At 46.2% G+C, this 20,696-nt stretch overlaps 1 protein-coding gene across 3 annotated transcripts in view; it reads right to left on the bottom strand.

Moving 5' to 3' along the window:
* TRIM44 (tripartite motif containing 44) overlaps positions 1 to 16,300 on the bottom strand; it is a 99,090-nt gene extending 82,790 nt beyond the window's left edge. For all 3 annotated transcript variants that reach the window (XR_013346336.1, XR_013346337.1, XM_077818543.1), the window contains exons 1-2: positions 15,540 to 16,300; positions 3,657 to 3,734 (exon numbers count right to left, since the gene is read on the bottom strand). Coding sequence is in view for 1 of the 3 variants with exons in the window: in XM_077818543.1 (XP_077674669.1) it covers positions 3,657 to 3,734; positions 15,540 to 15,908 (447 nt within the window). In the remaining 2 variants the exon portion in view is untranslated. The remainder of the gene's footprint in view (positions 1 to 3,656; positions 3,735 to 15,539) is intronic.
* Between the last annotated feature and the right edge of the window lie 4,396 nt (positions 16,301 to 20,696).

Raw genomic sequence — 20,696 nt, 5'->3', positions numbered from 1 at the left:
CAGGGTGAAGAAGCTTGGTCCTGCCAGCTGCTGCTGCAGGGCAGGCAAGCTCCCCCCTCCCCCGCCTCTTCCCCCAGTGTGCTGGGTTCCTGCCCCTCGTCCTCTCCCTCCCTTCTGCCCATCAGCTGATGGCCCTTGCGAGGGAGGGGGAGGAGTGGAGCCGTAGCACTCGTGCTGCTCCAGGGAGGAGGCGGAGAAGAGGGGGGGGGAAGGGGCCGTGGAGTGGAATCAGGGCATATCCCCTCCAGCCCCCTGCCGTGAGCCGCTCTGGGCAAGGGGCTGGGAGCAACCCCAGGACCCTAGCCCACACCCCCAGCCCTCTGCCCTGACCCCTGCACCTCCCACATTCCCCACTCTGACCCTGAGCTCCAAACGGGAGCTCCTACCCCTCTCCCTACATTCTCATCTGCACCCCTCGCACCAAATGGGAGCTGCCCAGGTAAGCACTCCACATCCAAACCTCCCGCCACAACACAGAGCCCCCTCCCTCATTCTAGCTCCTGGCCAGACCCTACACCCCAACCTCCAGCCTGCTCCTCCACCCCCAGCCCTGTGCTCAGTGCAAAGAGAGGAAGAGAATGGGCTAGAACCAGGGAGAAGGTAGGTACCCACTCTGTGTGGGCAGGGCCAGGACCCCAGACTGGCAGCGGGCTCAGCTATACAGTCTGGGGTCCCGGCTGCCAGCTCCTCTCAACCCGCTGCTGGTCTGGGGTTCTGGCTGCCAGCCCCTTGCCAGCCAGGGTCCTGGCCACAGGCCCCGCCCAGCCTGCTGCTGGCCTAAGTGAACGGAACCCCAGGCTGGCAGCGGGCTGAGCAGGCCAGCGGCATAAGATCAGTATTTTAAATTTAATTTTAAATGAAGCTTCTTAAACATTTTGAAAACCTTGTTTACTTTACATATGACAATAGTTTAGTTATATAATATATAGACTTATAAAGACAGATCTTCTAAAAAACATTAAAATGAATTACTGGCACGCAAAACCTTAAATTAACGTGAATAAATGAAGACTCGGCACACCACTTCTGAAAGGTTGCAGACCCCTGTTCTAAGGTTTATCCCCTCAGAATAAGAGTCAGCGTCTCTGAAAGCCAACTGTAAAAGATGAAGTACATAGGGAAATGGAAAGGTGGCATAAAGATGGAGGCCATTCTTAAGGAGATATTCAAATAAGTGATCCTTAGAACTTTAGGTAAGCATCCAAAATGGATCTCCAAACTTTTTAAGGTTCATCACTAGCCTAACCAGTCTCTCTCACCACTCCAGCCTCCTCTTCCTCCCACCCCCAAGACATCGAACCAATGCACAAAATAAATGGGTGTTTGCAAATGCCAATTTATAATCCCCAAAAGAAAGCAGCCATACGCAGAAATTCCTAACATTATATGTTGTACCTATTTTATCCATGCACCTTAGGACCTTGAAGGAGTCACTGGCCCTTCTCAACTTTATAATTAAAGAAATAAAAGGCTATTTAAGAGAGGGGAGGAGGTTGCTGGAATCCATCCAAGTCCTAGCAGGGAAGGGAAGAGCTTCTAGATTTATATTAGATGAAATCATAAATCTTCATTCACCTTTTGCAGAGCTCTAAAGCTAAAAATAACTACAGTGCCTGCGGGACTTCAACATTTGGATTAATCAAGTCTTGTAGTGCTACAGGGAAAAAACGCTACAGGAACAAAACGCTGGATGATTTCTGGGCCAGAGCATTCAGGCAACGACGCAGTATCCAGAGAACGAACAGCCGTTTGTTTCTGGTTCAAGCAGATGTTCCAGGAGAATTACAGCAGAGGGAAAAAAAAAAAAAATCTCAGGTCACACAATAGTCTATTATAGAAGGAAAAATAGATGTTGGCCACAATGGACGGGGGCAGTCAGCCACCCCAGCTACTGTACCAAAGCCCAGTTAACGTGAGATTTGGGTGTTAGTAGAAAATTTTTTACATTACAGTCCATGATCTTGTACGGTATACTCAGTGTCCATTTGATCACAACTTTCCTCCAGCTCATTTTGGAATTCCAGTACTGAACACCCCTTAGCGTGGAGCAAGCAGAATACAATTACCATACACTATGCAAACCCTGGAAGTACTTACAAATAAGTAAATACATGATTTAGCAACTGCAGGGAAATATGGAAACAATCAGGAAACTTCAAGAGAATATAAGTGCACAGGATAAGAGATAAGGAAGATCTACCCAGTCACCTACAGTAGAACCTCAGAGTTACAAACAACCTCCATTCCCAAGATGTTTGTAACTCTGAAATGTTTGTAATGCTGAACAAAATGTTATGGTTCTTTCAGAAGTTTACAACTGAACATTGACTTAATACAGCTTTGAAATCTTACTATGCAGAACAAAAATGCTGCTCTCCCTTTATATTTTTAGTAGTTTACATTTAACTCAGTACTGTGCTTTATTCCCCGCTGCCTCCCCCTTTTTTTTGGGTCTCTGCTTCTGTCTGATTGTGTACTTCTGGTTCCAAATGAGGTGTGTGATTGACTGGCAAGTTCGTAACTCTAGTGTTGGTAACTGACTGGTTCTACTATACTCTATATATTATGGCTCCTTTGTTATGCTTCTATTTTGTCCCATTGTGTTTTCAGTACATCAAGCAATGGGACTTGCTGCAACTTCCCTTAGGAGACTCCTCCATAATCTAATAGATCTTGCCGCTTGGAAGTTTTTCCTGATAGCTGGTCTAAGGGTATGTCTACACAGCTGACGTTAAAGCGCTGCTGTGGCATCCGTGGCTGTGTAGTCGCGGCTCCAGCACTGTAATAAAACCACCTCCAAGAGGAGAATAGCTCCCAGCACTTGTATAAACCACGTTAGCCTCAATTTTGCTGATGTAGTATGCCTTATACTTTCCACAATGTTGAGAAGTAGAAGCCCTCTTTCCTCTCTCCTGCTGGGTTGTTTGTCAATGATAATTCCCGTTTGTGGCTTCCCCTTCTGACCACCGCTCCCAGGCCCTCAAATGAAGCTTTGCAGATGCCACTTCCATTGCAGTGTTTTGGCTAGCAAGTGGGAGTCCATGTTAATAACACCGTATACCAGTAGGTAGTTCTTAGTCCACTCCCTGACTCTGCACTGGAATACATACACTTGAAAGGTTATACCTTCCCTTCTCTTTCCAGGAGGTCTGTTTTCCCAGGAAGATTGTCACCTTTACATCTTCTGACAAGATTCCTTGTCACGTGGAGCCTTAGCACATTCTCTTGGTTATCATCTCCACTTGGATGACAGAAGGAAGACTGTTGTCCTAGTTTCCCCAATAGATCATGTTTCTCTGGTGCCACCTTAGCAACAGTACAGCTTGTTGTGGACCTTTCACAGTTCGTTTAGCTACACTGATTTTAGAGTGGGTGTGGGCCTCTAAGGTAAGTGCTACTGCAAAGGAAATTAACAACACACTTGTCTGCAGTTGAGGGAAAACAATTAATGATTGTATGTTCAAAGTCATAAAATAGAAGGGGAAAACATATGACATATCAGAAGTCTGCTTTCTGTGTTTTGATTGACATGCTTAATTAGATCTCAATGTACGATTCAGATAGTCATTAACAATATACTGCACTTAGCTCACGGAGAATGAAAGGCGAAAGAGAGAGTGCGCGCATTCAAACAAACATTCATTTCAGTAACTTACTTTAGGGTCTGCACACTTGAACTTTAACCTTTCCACCATCTCCAGCATGGCCACCTTCAGGTCAACGGGTTCTCTATTCTACAAGGAAGGGAGGACAGAGGTCACTAAACAGTACTCGTTTTAACTCTACCAAGCACAACAAGGATTTTCACAGGACAATGGGAGGCAGCAATTTTTCAGCTAATTCTATCAGCCATGTTGCAGTGAGCCCATTAATACATTTCCCTTCTCTTCTAGGACTATTTTTGTTCAGGCAAAAGGCACAAGGGGAAGAAAAAAAAAAGCCGCCAAGTGAGCTGGGAAAACTATTGGAATGAAAATTAAATGCAATTGCACAGGCTGACTCATTCATTGCTTTGTCTCGTGGCTCAGCTGCACCCATGTTCACTGAATTAGGGTCCAATCCTAGAAGATGCTCATTGCCTCTCAATTAGTATTAAAGCCAATGGCTCAGTAACTTGCAGGAGGCACTCAGCACTTTACAGGATAAGGCTCTTACTAAGGATCTGCAAGAATGGGTGGCCTGGGTCCATGTAACATTTATATTCTATTATGGGCACTGGCTGCCTGATAATTTAATCTTGCACTTTTTGTATATCCATTTATAAATCGGAGCAGAGAGAGAGATTAAAAAAGGAAAGAACTAATTAAGGAAGCAATCAAGAGTTCATACTTCAGGAGAGAGAAGTGAAGTGATAGGCACTTATGGAATCCCTGGAATATTCGTTTCCTTTGCTTCAACTGTTCCTCTCAAATAAGTGTAATTTTACTTTTTGCAGAGAATGATCGCAGTGACAAATACAAGAGTTAAACAGCAATCTTAAGGCAGTTTTCTCCAAGACATGGGTCAGACCTATCTACAGCAGCTATCAGAATACTGACACCTCATGGAAAACATTCTATTATACCAGCACAGAAGGGATAAAAGAAAGCAAGTAAGCCTCATTGTCCATCTCTGCAGAGGCTACCCACAACTCCAGTGCAAGAAATGCTTGTAGTTGCACAGCAAGCCAGGACTTTTTGTTGCCAGTTGCCATTTTGAATTTTTCCTCGTCTCCTCAGCGACCACCCTGTGTTGTCACCAGCACCACTGGTCAGAGAGGCCCTGGCACGAAATACAAATACATGACTGGGCTCAAAAGCCAAGAGAAAAAGAGAGACAGACAGACACACCACAACCTAGAGCCTCTGATACCTCCAGCTGACAGACACCACTGCTAGTCAGAAATACAGTGCCAACAATTCTTACTGCCTGCTTGTGGGGGCAGAAGCAGCATCCCCAAAGCACACAGGAAAAACAGCACAGGCAGTAACCAAGAGCCCCACAAGCAAGAGACAACAAACCAACTGAGTCCAACCATGATTGGGGGTGCGGTCCAACCCCCCCAAGGAAGAGCCATATTGTAGTTGGGCCACACTGGGTTTGTCTACACTGCAGCTGGGAGAGAGCCTTCCAGCCTGGGTAGATGGACTCAGAGGTGATGCGTGGGGGGGGGGGGGGGGCGACATGTGCCCCCCCACAGATTTATGCCAGCATTTGCCAGCCAGGCCTCCTCCTTGGGCAGCAGCTCCTGGAGCTGGCAAGCTGCAACCACGGGGAGAGGCACCAGCAAACAGCTGGGGGCTACAGGGAGGGGCCGTTGCTTTAGCTTCACGGGGAGAAGTAGCAGCAAACACCTGAAAGCTGCAGGGAGGGGCCACTGAGGGAAGAGGGGGACGCATGACTCAAGCTGTTGGAGGGGACCTTTAAATTGTGCCTCCTACCCCTCCACACCCATTAGCAGGTATCAGCCATCTCTGGATGGACTTATGCTAACAGGGCTTGAGCTAGAGTGCAAAAATAGCAGCGAGACGTTGCAGCTCGGGTGCCATAACCGACTCCCTGGATCTGAGCTCATGCAGCTAGCCCAAGTTTCCACCAGAGCCATAGTGTCCACACTGATACTTTCAATGCACTACTTTGAGCCCTGCCAGCATAAATCTGTCTTCCTGGGTTGGGAGGCTCACTCCCAGCTGCAGTGTAGACAAACCCAATGTGGCCATGTCCTGTGGGGTGCTGTTCCCACTGCTCCTTCTGTACAATGGAAAGACATATGCAAACATCACTGAGCCAAACCCAGAATAGCTGAAAATGGGACTGGGGTGGAGGGGAGGGTTGGTCTATTTCGTTTTGCACTCTGCCTCAGAATGGACAAGGCTTGGTTTGTGGGCAGTGTTTGGGAGGATAGCACTCCTTCCTCCCCCCAGTTCAATCCCTAGCCTAGGAACAGTGCAGTTTTATGCAAGGGCTAGCCACAATCCCAATCCTCCAGTTCTCAAACCCCATCTGTTGCTCCTGAGGTTTGATAATGCTCTAAAATGGGAAAAGATGAGGCAAGGGCTGGAGTGATTTAGCTGAAGGCTGGGCCTCTGCAAAGGGCAATGGCTTCTTTCAAAAGGTATGGCAACAGCGATGCAACTTTTGCTTCCTGAAAGTATCCTGGGTGAACCAGCCAGGATTTCTTCAGTAATTGCTGCTGAGGAGCCGCTCTGAACTGCTCCCATTCTATCCGTCACGGTCTGTCCCTTAGCCCAAAATGCACCCCTCCATTTCAGGATGATTCTGCTTATACTGAATGTTTCCGATGTCTTCCTTTAAAAAAAAGGAAGTATTACTTAGGACAGCTGCATCAAAACAGAAATACTGTGTTCACAATGTCATCTGCTTCTATTGCTCATTCCTCATTGAAGCGTACCTAATTAAGGTGTTCATATAGCCCCAGTCAGTTTCCAGGCATAGTATCCTCTGTTCCTTGAGCAATCAATTATGACATCACACGTTCAGATTAGTGTTAGGATATAGATATTCACGCCTGTCTGTAAAGGCCTAGACTCTAAGAATTTAGGTGTATTCTTATCACTTAGCTAGGTATAAAAGAAAGAATCAAAATCACTGTCTGCCAGTGTAAGGTCCTTCTCTTACTGTGACAGTCTGAGGCCCTGTTCTTAGGCTAAGGCCTTTGGCTAAGCAACGGAGGCAGCCATAAGCTGGGAAGCGACCGGTCACATCCTCATATTCCAAACTAGTCACATTGAAAGAAGGTGCTATTGGGCTGTTAGGAATACAATCCTGTCCTGATAATGCCTATTGCCTCCAGAGAAAGGGAAGTGCCTAGAAGATGTAAAAGGAAACTTAGTTTGATAGGTTTCAGAGTAGCAGCCATGTTAGTCTGTATTCGCTAAAAGAAAAGGAGTACTTGTGGCACCTTAGAGACTAACAAATTTATTTGAGCATAAGCTTTCGTGAGCTACAGCTTACTTCGTCGGATAGCATCCTGTCTGGCAAGAACTCACTTATCAATAGCTGGGATGTGAAATCCTCACTTCTGTATTGTTTTGTCACTAGAGTTCCCACTTTGCTATTGTTTGTCTGTATAATCTGACTGGTTCTATGATTGTTCCTGTCTGCTGTATAATTAATTTTGCTGGGTGTAAACTAATTAAGGTGCTGGGATATGATTGGTTACATAATCATGTTACAATATGTTAGGATTGGTTAGTTAAATTTCAGGAAAATGATTGGTTAAGGTATAGCTAAGCGGATCTCAAGTTTTACTATACAATCTGCAGTCAATCAGGAAGTGAGTGTGTGCGTGGGTGGGAAATGGGAACAGGGAATGGGGGTGGGGAAATTGGAATCATGTTTAGCTAAAGGGGGAAATGGGAACAGGGACACAGGTAAGCCTCTGTGGTGTCAGAGCTGGGAAGAGGGACACTAAGGAAGGAATCATGCTCGCTGGAAGTTCACCCCAATAAACATCGAATTGTTTGCACCTTTGGACTTCGGGTATTGTTGCTCTCTGTTCATGCGAGAAGGACCAGGGAAGGAAGTGGGTGAAGGAATAAGCCCCTTAACAATTAGGATTTCAAAAGGAGGCAGAAGCAGCAGGAACAGACAAAAATCAAAAGCAACAAAGATCTTATTTGTATACAGGTGCTCCAAGTAATCAACCAAATAAACTATTAAAATATGGTATAAGCAGGATTGTTTCCAAATAGAAGTTTTTCCAATGAGGTACCAATGGCAAGTGTCCTGAAGGACTAGTCTGACAGGAGACAGAAGGCAGAGTGATTTAAACAATGCAAGCAGCATCCCTGTCAAGGTTCCTCCCCCACTCTGAATTCTAGGGTACAGATGTGGGGACCTGCATGAAAAACCTCCTAAGCTTATCTTTACCAGCTTAGGTCAAAACTTCCCCAAGGTACAAAATATTCCACCCTTTGTCCTTGGATTGGCCGCTACCACCACCAAACTAATACTGGTTACTGGGGAAGAGCTGTTTGGACGCGTCTTTCCCCCCAAAATACTTCCCAAAACCTTGCACCCCACTTCCTGGACAAGGTTTGGTAAAAAGCCTCACCAATTTCCTAGGTGACTACAGACCCAGACCCTTGGATCTTAAGAACAATGAACAATCCTCCCAACACTTGCACCCCCCTTTTCTGGGAAATGTTGGATAAAAAGCCTCACCAATTTGCATAGGTGACCACAGACCTAAACCCTTGGATCTGAGAACAATGAAAAATCATTCAGTTTTCTTACAAGAAGACTTAATAAAAATAGTAGTAAATAGAAATAAATAAATCCCCCCTGAAAAATCAGGATGGTAGATACCTTACAGGGTAATTAGATTAAAACATAGAGAACCCCTCTAGGAAAAACCTTAAGTTACAAAAAAGATACACAGACAGAAATAGTTATTCTATTCAGCACAGTTCTTTTCTCAGCCATTTAAAGAAATCATAATCTAACATGTACCTAGCTAGATTACTTACTAAAAGTTCTAAGACTCCATTCCTGGTCTATCCCCGACAAAGACAGACTACAGACAGACACACAGACCCTTTGTTTCTCTCCCTCCTCCCAGTTTTTGAAAGTATCTTGTCTCCTCATTGGTCATTTTGGTCAGGTGCCAGCGAGGTTACCTTTAGCTTCTTAACCCTTTACAAGTGAGAGGAGCTTTCCCCTGGCCAGGAGGGATTTCAAAGGGGTTTACCCTTCCCTTTATATTTATGACAATCCCAATGATCCTTATCACACACCCAGAGACAGAAAACAAGAGCATTTTTCCTCTCAAAAGACATTAAATGTCAAAGCAGAGAGATGTGAGCATGTTCCATCTGATGTAAACTTCTGTGCTCTAGATCCTCCACAGTAGCTCCTACGATCCTAGTTCAGAGATTAGGATCAGCTTGGGGCATTTCCTGAGTATTTCGTTTCACTTGCCATGTGGCTCTTCCATAGCATTAAAACATCATCCAAAATATTTTGGATAAATAAGGTATCAGAGTATGACTTTTGAAAGTCATACAAGGCTGGTTATTCTCACCTGTTCACAAGGTATCAATGCCATTATTTGGAGCATGCTCTTTTGGAAAGGAGAGTTGAGTCTGAACACACACATTCTAAAACTAGGACAATCCAAGCCACTGCTAAAAATGTTTCTTACCCATTAAAGATTCTCTCTCCACTGTGGATACAGGAGTACAGCCAGCAATTTGAAGTTTGCAAAAACCTAACCAACTTTATCCCTCCACCCACCTGACTGAAGCAGATCGATTACATCCTTAGTACTGCAGGCCTACCATTTCACAAATAAGGGTACAGAGAAATCTCAATGCTCACTGATTTCACTGAGTCCAGAGCACTCAGTATCCTGCAGGACAGAACTTCTATAGCAGGTGAAGTTAGATATAGACACCCTGCTAGGAACTCAGTAAGAAGCAGGATGAACAACGAGAAATTGCTAGTTCGTTTCAAGAAACAGTGCTCTAAGGAAATTAAAATTGCACCTAGTATCTTTATCTGTAATAGAGATGGGAGCAACATGGTTAGATGTGGGTAAATATGAACCAGGAGTGTATGCAGTTAATTTAGTCTGTGAACTTTGGGATAAAAAAAATTTAAAAGTGCCAGGGGTGCGATTCTATGCTGCCCAAGAAGAGACGGGGTCAGGGCTCAGATAGCTAAAAGCCTAAGTTATGGCAACCTCCAGGGGCTGTGCTCTGGGTCAGTGTTGCAACCACCACTCAGTGGAAGTCACCATCTGGACCTTGAAAAGTCTCCAGATGGAGCAAAAAACTCTCTCTAAACTCCCAAGAGCCTGTATTTTATCAGACTGTGGCTATCCGGGTGATCGTTTTCTATTGGCTGCTGTCATTGCATGGTACAAAGAAGCCCCACCTCCACACTACTTTCTGGATTTGATGCCTGACTCCACTGCTAGTGAAGTCATGGACTTCAGCGGGGGCGGCCCCTCCATCTTTTCCTAAACAGGAGCAGTCTTGTAACCAACATTAGCCTCTCACAGTTTGTATGGCAACTTCCAACTTATCTGTATGTATATATATATATATCTTCTTACTCTGTGTTCCATTCTATGCATCCAATGAAGTGAGCTGTAGCCTACGAAAGCTTATGCTCTAATAAATTGGTTAGTCTCTAAGGTGCCACAAGTACTCCTGTTCTTTTTGCAGATACAGACTAACACGGCTGCTACTCTGAAACATGACTGAAATGTCTTGCTACTTGGTAAAGCTTTATAGATTTGTTTGCAGGGACACATTTTAAAGAAACATTTCCTCTCTCCTTGTTTCTTTTTGTAATTTTTGGAAAAAGGTGATCAACATATGAATTACATCAGTGTGCCCCTGAACGATTCAGTATGGGTTTTATTCAACTTGTGGCGGAGTCAGTTGTAAATGTCACACTTTTGAATGCTACTGTAGCATGCAATTTGAAATAAAAATCCACAAGTATAAAAGCTAAAAAGAAAAAGGCTGCTTCTCTGATAGATGTGGTAAACATTAGGACAGCTATAGACGCACTCATTGGAGTTTTAAAATAATTAAAACTGAATTTTAAATAAAGTGAATACCGGCATCAAGACTACCAATTGCCTTTCTTCCACATGGCTGCGGAGATAGAACTGTCCTTTTCAACAAAAGGACCCGACTGTTCTCATGCAAAGGTTTCCCCTTTCAGATATACTGTAACAAGATTTAAGTGTTCTGGGTGAAGTGCCGGAGGGTGGACAGAGCTCTGGGGAAGCATTATGGGTAACACAAGGCCGACAGACAGACAAGAGATTCTGTGTAGGAGATGGTAAGGCCGCTAAACAGGTGGTGCTGCTTCTTCTTCTTCTCCTTCAATGCTTAGCCGAACAATCTGCCGTACCACTCGTTCACCATTTGGTCCATTCCTGTGTGGCCGCAAGGGCTTAACCAACTGAAAGTTCGATGTTGGAACAGACTTGATGCACCCATGTAATGTGGGGGGGGGAGGGAGGACTGCCTCTGGGTCGCCTCCACCCCTCAGTTAGTGGAATTATATCCTGGATGTTACAAGCCACCCAGAAAATGGAGTTTGCTGGAATGCCTTGTGGCATTCTGGCGATATGTCTGAAAAGCGTAAAATGCCGGTTATGGACAATGGACCCAGTAGTCTGTAGACTGGAACAACAGTAAACATCTGCATTACAAAGAAAGTCATTCCACTTTATGCCCAATATACGATGTTGGCATTTTGTGTGGAAAGCCTCCAGCTTTGTCCAGTCTGAGCAACATAATGTCCATGTTTCGCAGCTGCACAACAGAGGATTCAGGATCTATTTGAGTTGTATTTGGTTGTTGTGTTGAGATGATGTTGATTCCACATTCATCGTAAATGACCCTTTGTAAAGGGCTGTGGGTGATCAACGTCTATGGGGGGATTGATGTGTGCTGGGTGTCTGGGGGATGCCAGGGGCTGGTGGGTGCTGCGTGTCTACAGGAATGCAAGGTGCTGCATGGTAAGTGCCTGCAAGAGGTCGGGGAGGCAGGTAGCTCAGTGCTGAGAGTCTCTTCCCTGCTGAGCCCAGTGGGACCATTTGCAGCCAGAGGCTCCATCCTCCACACAGCTGGGTCCTGAGTGACAACAGGTCAGACTGCAGCAGCTGCTTGCCGCTGCCTACAGGTATGCAAGGAGCAACTGGTGTCACTGCATTTCCCCTCGCTCCCCTCCTGCCAAATTCTGACACCCCTGACGTGCGCATGGACAGGTGCCTCCAACTCCAAGCAAGGCCCGACCGGAACTGAAGCTCACTCCCTGAGCATGGGCAAAAGCAAGTGTCATCAGAGTATCCACAAACTTATTTATAAGTCACTGTTCAGAGACTTGGTGCAGGAAAGCCTGAAAAAAATCTTTTGAAGACCTAAAAAGATGCTAGATTAGCAACAAATTTGCTAAACTGGCAACACTGCCCCAAACTGTCTGCTTGCTGCAACACACCCTGTCACCCCTGCCCCCAATGCCAGGGCTTGTGAAGGCTAACTCTCAAGGACTCCTTATGGCTGTCTCCACAATACCTGCCCCAGACCTGTCCCTTCCAGATCCGGGGCTTTTAGAGCCGCTTACACCATTTCAGCCTTTTTACCCTGAACAAAGGAGCTGGAATGGAGGGGGCAGGGGGAAGGATCCCACCCCTTGTTTTTAAAGAGATGCTAAGAACCCACAGCTCCAGTTCAAGTCACTGGAAGCTATGGGTGTTCAGCACATTTGAAATAAGTCCCTCAATGAAATGGGCATTCATTAATCCTGTTGCATTACTTGCTTTGTTCTAATCAGCAACTACTCGAGCGCCAAAAGAAAATCCAATACCAATTTCAAAAAAACATAAGATTCTCTCCAGGGGTCAGACCATATACTTCTCTTTCAAACCAAAAATTCATTAACAGAACCACCACCCTTCACCTCCTCCAACCCTGGCAATGCTTGGATTCAGATTCCAATTTAGCAGGTCAGGCCCATCTTTAATTTTCTGGGACTTGGAACCCTTAGCCAAAGAAGGACTTTGACAAACAAGAACAAGATTTCAGTCTGTTATCCAGCCCCTTCACCTCTGCGAATGGGTGGATTGTGGATGGATTGCAGCTAGTGGAGTCTTTGTTACAGAAGCTTTCACTTCTTCTAAGGGAAGCACAATAACAATCTGAGACACTGAAACACGGATGGGCTTGGAAGCATTCCTGCAGAATTTGTAGATCTCTCCCCCACCCACCTCTTCAAGAAAACATTGTGCATGTGAATTTAGTGCTTAGAACAGGAGCTGTCTTGACAGCCCTGGAGACTGAAGTCCCAACTTGAGACAGAAAACAGGCAATGCAAGGAAAGCAGCCAGACAGGCTTTCCCCATGGGCTGCAACCCAGATCAAAGGGACCAACTCTCGGAGTTGGAGAGGAGCCTGCTCTCAGTGGCCCTTCTGCTGAGACTGCCAACAACAGCGCTACGGGCACTAGCAATATTTATTATTTAGACCGTGAGACTGGAATGAGCCAACAAATGTATTTCACACAGGCCACCCAGCAGCCATCAGATGGTAGAAACTCTCAGCTAATCAACAACAGCAACTAATGAGTTGGATACAACTTAGAGGCTTTTAATATCTTACTACCAATCCCCCTGAATCATCCAGTCCATGCTTTATGGAACTATGGGAGAAGGCTTCAGAAATGTGCAGCTGAAAGGCAACAGCAGGGTAGGCCGAAGGTATGTCTACACTGCAGCAGGGAGCAAGCCTCTCAGCCTGGGTAGATGGATTTGAGCTAGCAGAGCTTGTGTTAGCACACTTAAAATAGCAGTGTGGGCTTAGCAGCATGGGCTGGAGTTCGGGATCTCCAGCCCACTCGACCCTCTAAGCTCGTAGCTGCAGTGTAGATGTACCCAGAGGAGCTACCAGTCCTTTAGCTAGTCATTTTGCCTGTTAATGGAGCAAATAAATCTGCAGTGAACAAAGAGGAAGCAGCATGTCTGTGTATTTCCCCCCCTTTCTATTTTGATACTTAGGAAGTGTGGGAGTTTTTAAAGACATGGTGTTAATTTTCTAAGAGACAGAGCAGCACTTTTCAGGGGATTGCAGAAAAACAATCATGAAGGCTAGAAGGGAGGCCTAAAATTAAACTACCAGCTGTGTCTTGATTTGCCAGGGCACACTGCAACAGCAGGCTACTGAAATATGCAAGAATTTCCCACTTCAGAGAATAAGAGGCTTATACATGTCAATAGCCTCTCTAAACATCAGACTGGAGCAGACAGATAGAATACAGGAGGGGAGGACAAACAGTTGTCCCAAGGAAACCCAGCAATATTACATTTACTGAGAGCTGCTTGCCTATGGATTTTATTCCATAGTTCCCATGTTTTGTCCCACCATTGGAGATGCTCTTTACAACTGATTGGTGGCTGGTTACCTTTCTCTATGTCCTCACATGCCAATGCCCCAGCACTGTTGCTGCCATCTCACCAGGTCTCTTTCCCTACTCTCTAAACCATGTATGTTTTCTTCCCCCTCTCTTCTTTCTTGATTCTTGTCTCATGTGTCCTCTCCCCTTATGACTGCCCATCTTACTCACCCATAAACAGAAGGGTGGGAAGAGATGGAGAAAGAAGCAGTCTATTGATAACTCCCTGGGGCCAACTCACATATGTCCCTGTAGCTGCCCCAAGTAACACAGAAGCAGAGAAAAGAACCTTGGTCTGACTGGTTGCTTTTTGAGTCTGCAGTGACAGACCCTGGGATTTCGTTTCTAACTCACTTCATTTCAGTATAGAAAATGCCCTCATCAGACGAAGGGCAGGTCAGATGTGATGCCAGTATGTGGAAAAAGGTCCCAGAAATTATTGCTTTGCCAAGGATATTAAAGACACCACAAACCATCCCTTTGGGGCAGGCATGGAAATGCTGAAAGACAAAACCTCCCTAGGATCTCTAAGAAGGAACACACTGCATACAGCCTGTGGGCCAACAGAAGGCAAGTTTTACAGATAAAACTTTGCGGCATGGATCAGGCCTTAGAGTGCATTAACAACCATGCTTCCAATATGCAGCCTACTGATGGGTCCAAATGAAAGCTTCACAACTCGACACTGAAAAAGTTGGCTGTGACTTATATGTGGATTGTCAGCAGCAATACACAATAGAGAATTTGGTTCTGTCTGTTTCCTGGGTGCACTGTAAAGACAAAAAGATAGAGGCCTTACTCTCTTGAGGTTCTGATGGGATTGAAAAGCAACTTCACTGGCAGCAGTGGCGTTACTCCAGTGTCAACTTGTGCAAGAGGAAAATCAAGCCCATGATAGCCTATGAACTCCTGGGTATCATCAGGGGAATTAACCTCTATACCGACACAAAGGCGAAGGGGAGGTTGCTTGTGCCTCCCTTGTTCAGGAGTACCAGGGGCCAGTTCAGCTTCTGATGCAGAATACTGCAGTCCTGAACATTAACCTAATTTTACATCCCCTAATGCCATAGTCCCAAAGGACCTTGTGGCAATGGGGAACTGCTGGAGTGCAGGACCATCTCAGGCAACCAACACCCAATATGTGAGTGTGGACTATCTGTTGCACTGGTATGGGGCAGACATGAGATCACACCATCCTAAAGAGGTACCTAGGGCCTGCTCTAAAGCCCCTTTGCCCCTTCTTTCGCCATCTCTTTCCAGCCTTCTGTTTATGGGTCAGTGTGATGGGGAGCCATAAGGGGTGAGGACACATGGGGTAACAGTGAGTCTGGCCTAACACCACCACGCACATTCTGGCAGGCTATACTGGACCCTGAAACTGACACACTGCATAACAGCCCAGCAAAGAAGCGACTGCCCCTCTTCGCGCCTCAGTTTCCCCAGGGTGTGCAATGGGGCTCCACTCACAACATCGGTGCAATGCTGCCACTTCAGTGGAGCTCCTCCTCCGACACCCCCAGAGCAGAGGAGAAGGTCCCAGGGCGGTGAGAAACCGGGGGAAGGAAGGAGGAGCCCTGCCCCTGTTGGAGAGGCTCGAGGCAGGGACGGGGAGGGGGGGCGCTTACCCTCATGGCCTGGTAGGCTTCATCCAGGGTGATGAGCTGGTGCTGCCGGTGGTTGCCGGTGACGGCGCACAGCACACAGATGATCTTCTCGTGCTCCTTGCAGTACAGGCTCAGCTCCTGCCCGTGCTCCTCGCACTTCTTCCGCTCCAGCTTGGGCGCCTCTTCCTCCAGCTCCTCGCCGCCCGAGGCGGGGCCCCGCAGGCGGTGGGCCGCGAACTTCTGGCCGTGCTCCTCGGCGTGGGGCTGGCAGAAGGAGAAGCCGCACTCCTCGCACACCCCCACCGCGCTCTTGGCTTCATCGGGCTCGCAGACATCGCACGTGCCGTCGGGGGGAAGCTCCTCGGCGCGCTCCCCCGCCTCAGAGGCCATGGCGAGCCTCTCCCGGGGTGGCCTGGCTGGGGCTGCAGCCCCCTGCCCGGCCTGGTCGCTTTCCTGCCGCAGCTCTCAGCTCGGGGGGATAACTGCTGCCTCTCTGCTGGGAAGCGGCTTCCCCGCTTCCAGCACAAGCCTCCAGCTGCTCTCTGCCCTGCGACACTTGAACGGCCCAGTTGCTCTGCTTCCTCTTCTCCAGCCACAATCCCTCTGCTGTTTCTAGCTGAGCTCCCGGCCTGATCCCCCTCCGTCTCCCACCTTCTGAGCAACTGGGATTTAACACGCCAAAATAACCTCACTCCCCTTAGTTTTCATGAGCAGGGTGCTGGGATCTCAGTTGCTCCCTTAAACCAAGCAGCAGGGCCCAATGCACATTAGCAGCTACTTTCACTTTTAAAGTTCAGGCCATCCTGGTTTTTACTTCCTGAGTCATTTAAAGTGGCAGAGGCCTTTTTTCTTCTTCTTCTTCTTTCCCCTCTCCTCCCTTTAAGACCGCAGGAAGCATCAGCTCTCTCAGAACATGCTGATTTGAAGGGGAAATCCCTCACCTGCTGGGATTAAATTTTAAGGTAGGTTTTTTTTTTTTAAAGTATCTCCCTCTTGGTATGATGAAAAATGTGTGTGTGTGTGTGTCAGTGAGACAAGGTGGGTGAGGTAATATCTTTTATTGGACTAGCTTCTGTTGGTGAGAGAGAGACAAAGCTTTCAGGCTTACACAGAGCTCTGCTTCAGGTGTGGGACCAACACGGTGGCAACAACACTCCGTTTCAGTGACTCATTTAAAAATCTCACTCTGTTGTATGTTTCCTAGGGCAAGGTGCTTAGAGACTAAGTTCAGCATCAGTTAGGGTTGCCATCTGTCTAATTACACAAAACCAAACGCCCTAGCCCCACCCCTTCCCTGAGGCCCTCGCCCCCCCACTACATTCCCCCTCCCTCCATCGCTTTCACTAGGAGGGGGGTGCAGACTCTGGGGTGGGGCTGAGGACACAGGGTTCAGGGTGTGGGAGGAGACTCTGGGTTGGGGTGCAGGAGGGGTGAGGTCTCCATCTGGGGATGTGGGCTCTGGGATGGGGCCAGGGATGAGGGGTTTGGGGTGCAGAAGGGGGCTCTGCGTTTTGGGGGGGGCTCAGGGCTGGGGCAGGGGTTGGAGCATGGGCTTATCCCTGGCGGCTCCCAGTCAGTGACGCAGTGCAGGGGCTAAGGTAGGCTTTCTGCCTGTGCTAACTCTGTGCTGTGCCATGGTTCCCGGCCAATGGGAGTGCAAAGACAGTGGTCAGGGTGGGGGTAACGTACGGAGCCTGGTGGGTCCCCCTTGTCTAGGAGCCAGAATTGCTGGCTGCTTCTGGGGCGCAGTGCAGAGCCAGGACAGGTAGGGACTAGCCTGCCTTAGACCCACAGGACATTTAACGGCCTGGTCATCGGTGCTGGGTGGAGCCGCCAGGGTCCCTTTTTGACTGTGTGTTCTGGTCAAAACCAGACACCTAGTCACCCTAGCATCAGTGGGGAATAACTGCTGTGAAGCCAGTGGAGTTTTGCTTGCTTAAGCAAGAAAAGAATCAGGCCCCTTGTCTGTAGTGGCCTCAAGAGGATTAGAAACCTAATAGCAATACCAATAGGAACGTATGAGTTACACCATTTTAGGAAGCCACTATTCTCACAGCAGGCCTGAGACCTTCCAACTCCCTTCTAGCTACATGATGCTACCAAATATTCTGCTTTGCTGCCAGCATTGAGATCTGGTAACAGAATCTGGAGCAAGACCTCCATCTAGGCAGGCCATTCATCTGGCTTTAAACCAGAAACCCCTCTTTTTCCGTGGTTGCGTCCCCTTTCCAGTATGGAGACAAAACTGAACACAGTTTGTCTGGTATCATGGATGGGGGCTGCCATTTTGAAGAACTTGATGCTTCGCCTCTGCTGGTGTGACCTCACACACACCCTGCATGCGAGGTCACTCCAGTGAGAGCAGGGCAGTGCACTCTTCAAAATAGTGACTTCTGTGCGGTGTGGCCTTGTACAGCTCCTCTCCTCCCCCAAATCCTGAGTTTGGCTTAAAAAAAAAATCACAATTTTTTAAAAAGGTTATTTTTATTTTCCTTTGGTTTCTGAGTCTGCAGGTTGCACTGGGGGTCACATTTTCAAGTGTTTCTCGGCAACCCTGAGGGCTTAAAAAACGCTACTTTTTTTTGTCTAATCACATGGATCTAGAAGCTAGGCTTTAAGAAAAGCTCCAGATATTGTGAGACTTGCAATAAGATTGTGAAGATTGGTCACTTGCAATAAAACTGTGAGGGATGGCAACATTAAGATTGTCCCAGTGTCTTCAACAGTTTTTGCAAATCCAGTTTTTCTTCTGCTTCAAATGATTGGAATACGTAGCTGAACTTTGCAGCCAGTGCACCTTGGGCTAGATTCTGATCTCAGTTACACTGGAGGAAAATACACTGAGCTACCTCCAATTTACCCTGGTATTACTGAGATCAGAATACAGCCTCATATGTTCAGCACACAGTGACTAAGGTATTAATCAGAATCCATTAACACCTATCTGGGGCTGTCACAAGGGGAAGTGTTTTCTATTAAGTGCAAACTGGGACCCCTTACTCTGCATCTGCACCTTCCCTTGGAACAATATTTTCACAAACATTACAGAAGCTTTGTCAGCCCATGTGGCAGTTACTTTCCTTTGCTAAGTGGATGCTGGTTTTCCCCCCATGCATGGAACCTTTTCATGTGATCAGTGAGCTATTTCTTTATTTCCATATCACTCTAACTTTGGGTATACTGATTAGTAAGTAATGAGAAATTTGCTTTTCCTGGAGAAGTAATGAAAGGAGTAAACTCAAGAAGGGGCAGGGGAGCTTTTAGCTAGTTAGCGTTATACACAGTCTAATGCAGATAATCCTGCACGCAATATATACAATATTCATATGCAGCTAGACTTTATGACTGATTTCATTTTACCAGGCGTGCCCACAAGATCACCTAATCTGATCTCCTGCTGTTGCTATATTAGCCAATATCTTATCTTATTAGAGCTCACTGCAGCGAAATGTGATGTCCCCTTGCAGAATAAATCCATTTCAGAATATTGTGAATGAAAGAATCCCAGCTGTTGCTAATATTCCGTGCTCATGAAAGAATGTAAACTGCTAGTCTCATTAGAAAAACTGTGATTTAACCTCTACACTGCCTATATTGCCTGACCATAATCCACAAATGCTGTTTGATGAATTGTGTTAATTGTAGGTTTCAGAGTAACAGCCGTGTTAGTCTGTATTCGCAAAAAGAAAATGAGTACTTGTGGCACCTTGGAGACTAACCAATTTATTTGAGCATAAGCTTTCGTGAGCTACAGCTCACTTCATCGGATGCATACTGTGGAAACTGCAGAAGACATTATATACACAGAGACCATGAAACAATACCTCCTCCCACCCCACTCTCCTGCTGGTAATAGCTTATCTAAAGTGATCACTCTCCTTACAATGACAGGTTTCAGAGTAACAGCCGTGTATGATAATCAAGTTGGGCCATTTCCAGCACAAATCCAGGTTTTCTCACCCTCCGCCCCCCCACACACAAACTCACTCTCCTGCTGGTAATAGCCCATCCAAAGTGACCACTCTCTTTACAATGTGTATGATAATCAAGGTGGGCCATTTCCAGCACAAATCCAGGCTTTCTCACCCCGCCCTCCAAAAACCACACACACAAACTTACTCTCCTGCTGGTAATAGCTTATCCAAAAAGAAAAGGAGTACTTGTGGCAACTTAGAGACTAACCAATTTATTTGAGCATGAGCTTTCGTGAGCTACAGCTCACTTCATCGGATACAATGTGTATGATAATCAAGGTGGGCCATTTCCAGCACAAATCCAAGTTATTACCAGCAGGAGAGTGAGTTTGTGGGGGGGGGGGGGGGGGGGAGGGGCGGAGGGTGAGAAAACCTGGATTTGTGCTGGAAATGGCCCACCTTGATTATCATACACATTGTAAGGAGTGTGATCGCTTTAGATAAGCTATTACCAGCAGGAGAGTGGGGTGGGAGGAGGTATTGTTTCATGGTCTCTGTGTATATAATGTCTTCTGCAGTTTCCACAGTATGCATCCGATGAAGTGAGCTGTAGCTCATGAAAGCTTATGCTCAAATAAATTGGTTAGTCTCTAAGGTGCCACAAGTACTCCTTTTCTTTTTGTGTTAATTGTATTCACTTACCCTTATTCACTTACCCACATGTGCACACAAAATTAATATGACAAGAGCAAAACCACTTTGAACCACAGAGACTTATTATTATGGATCAAACTATTTCTTAATAGTCCTTTTTGTACAGTATTGCTGCATTTTGCCTTGTAAATAGAACTTCTAACATGAAATATAATCATACATATTTATAAGCCTTTTATTATTTATCCAGGATGATTTGCTACTCAAAAACAATCATCCATTTATCTTTAATCATGTAGCCATGTTAGTCATGTCCTCTAATTTTTGTCCCTTTTAGTAGGTTTTTTGGAGAGTGAAGGTGATGTATTCTATGGTGGCATAATTGACCAAGAAGCGCTCTTAAGAGAAGCCTGGATAAAGTGTTTACTAGCAGTTTCCTGTAGTGCTCTTTTTCATTACATTGAAATACAACTAACAATGTTACATTAGCTTTATCAAATTTTTCCTTGAAGACATTTGGTTTTATTAATGCTGTACTGAAACATTGTACTCAATAAGATCCAGTGTGCCCTTTTTTAGGGCTAAAGGACTAGATCCACAAAGGGATTTA

Source organism: Eretmochelys imbricata, chromosome 6 (assembly GCF_965152235.1).
Source record: "Eretmochelys imbricata isolate rEreImb1 chromosome 6, rEreImb1.hap1, whole genome shotgun sequence".
NCBI classification, from domain to species: Eukaryota; Metazoa; Chordata; order Testudines; family Cheloniidae; genus Eretmochelys; species Eretmochelys imbricata.
Note: the sequence above shows the minus strand (reverse complement) of the source record. Positions and strands in the feature narration are given on the sequence as shown.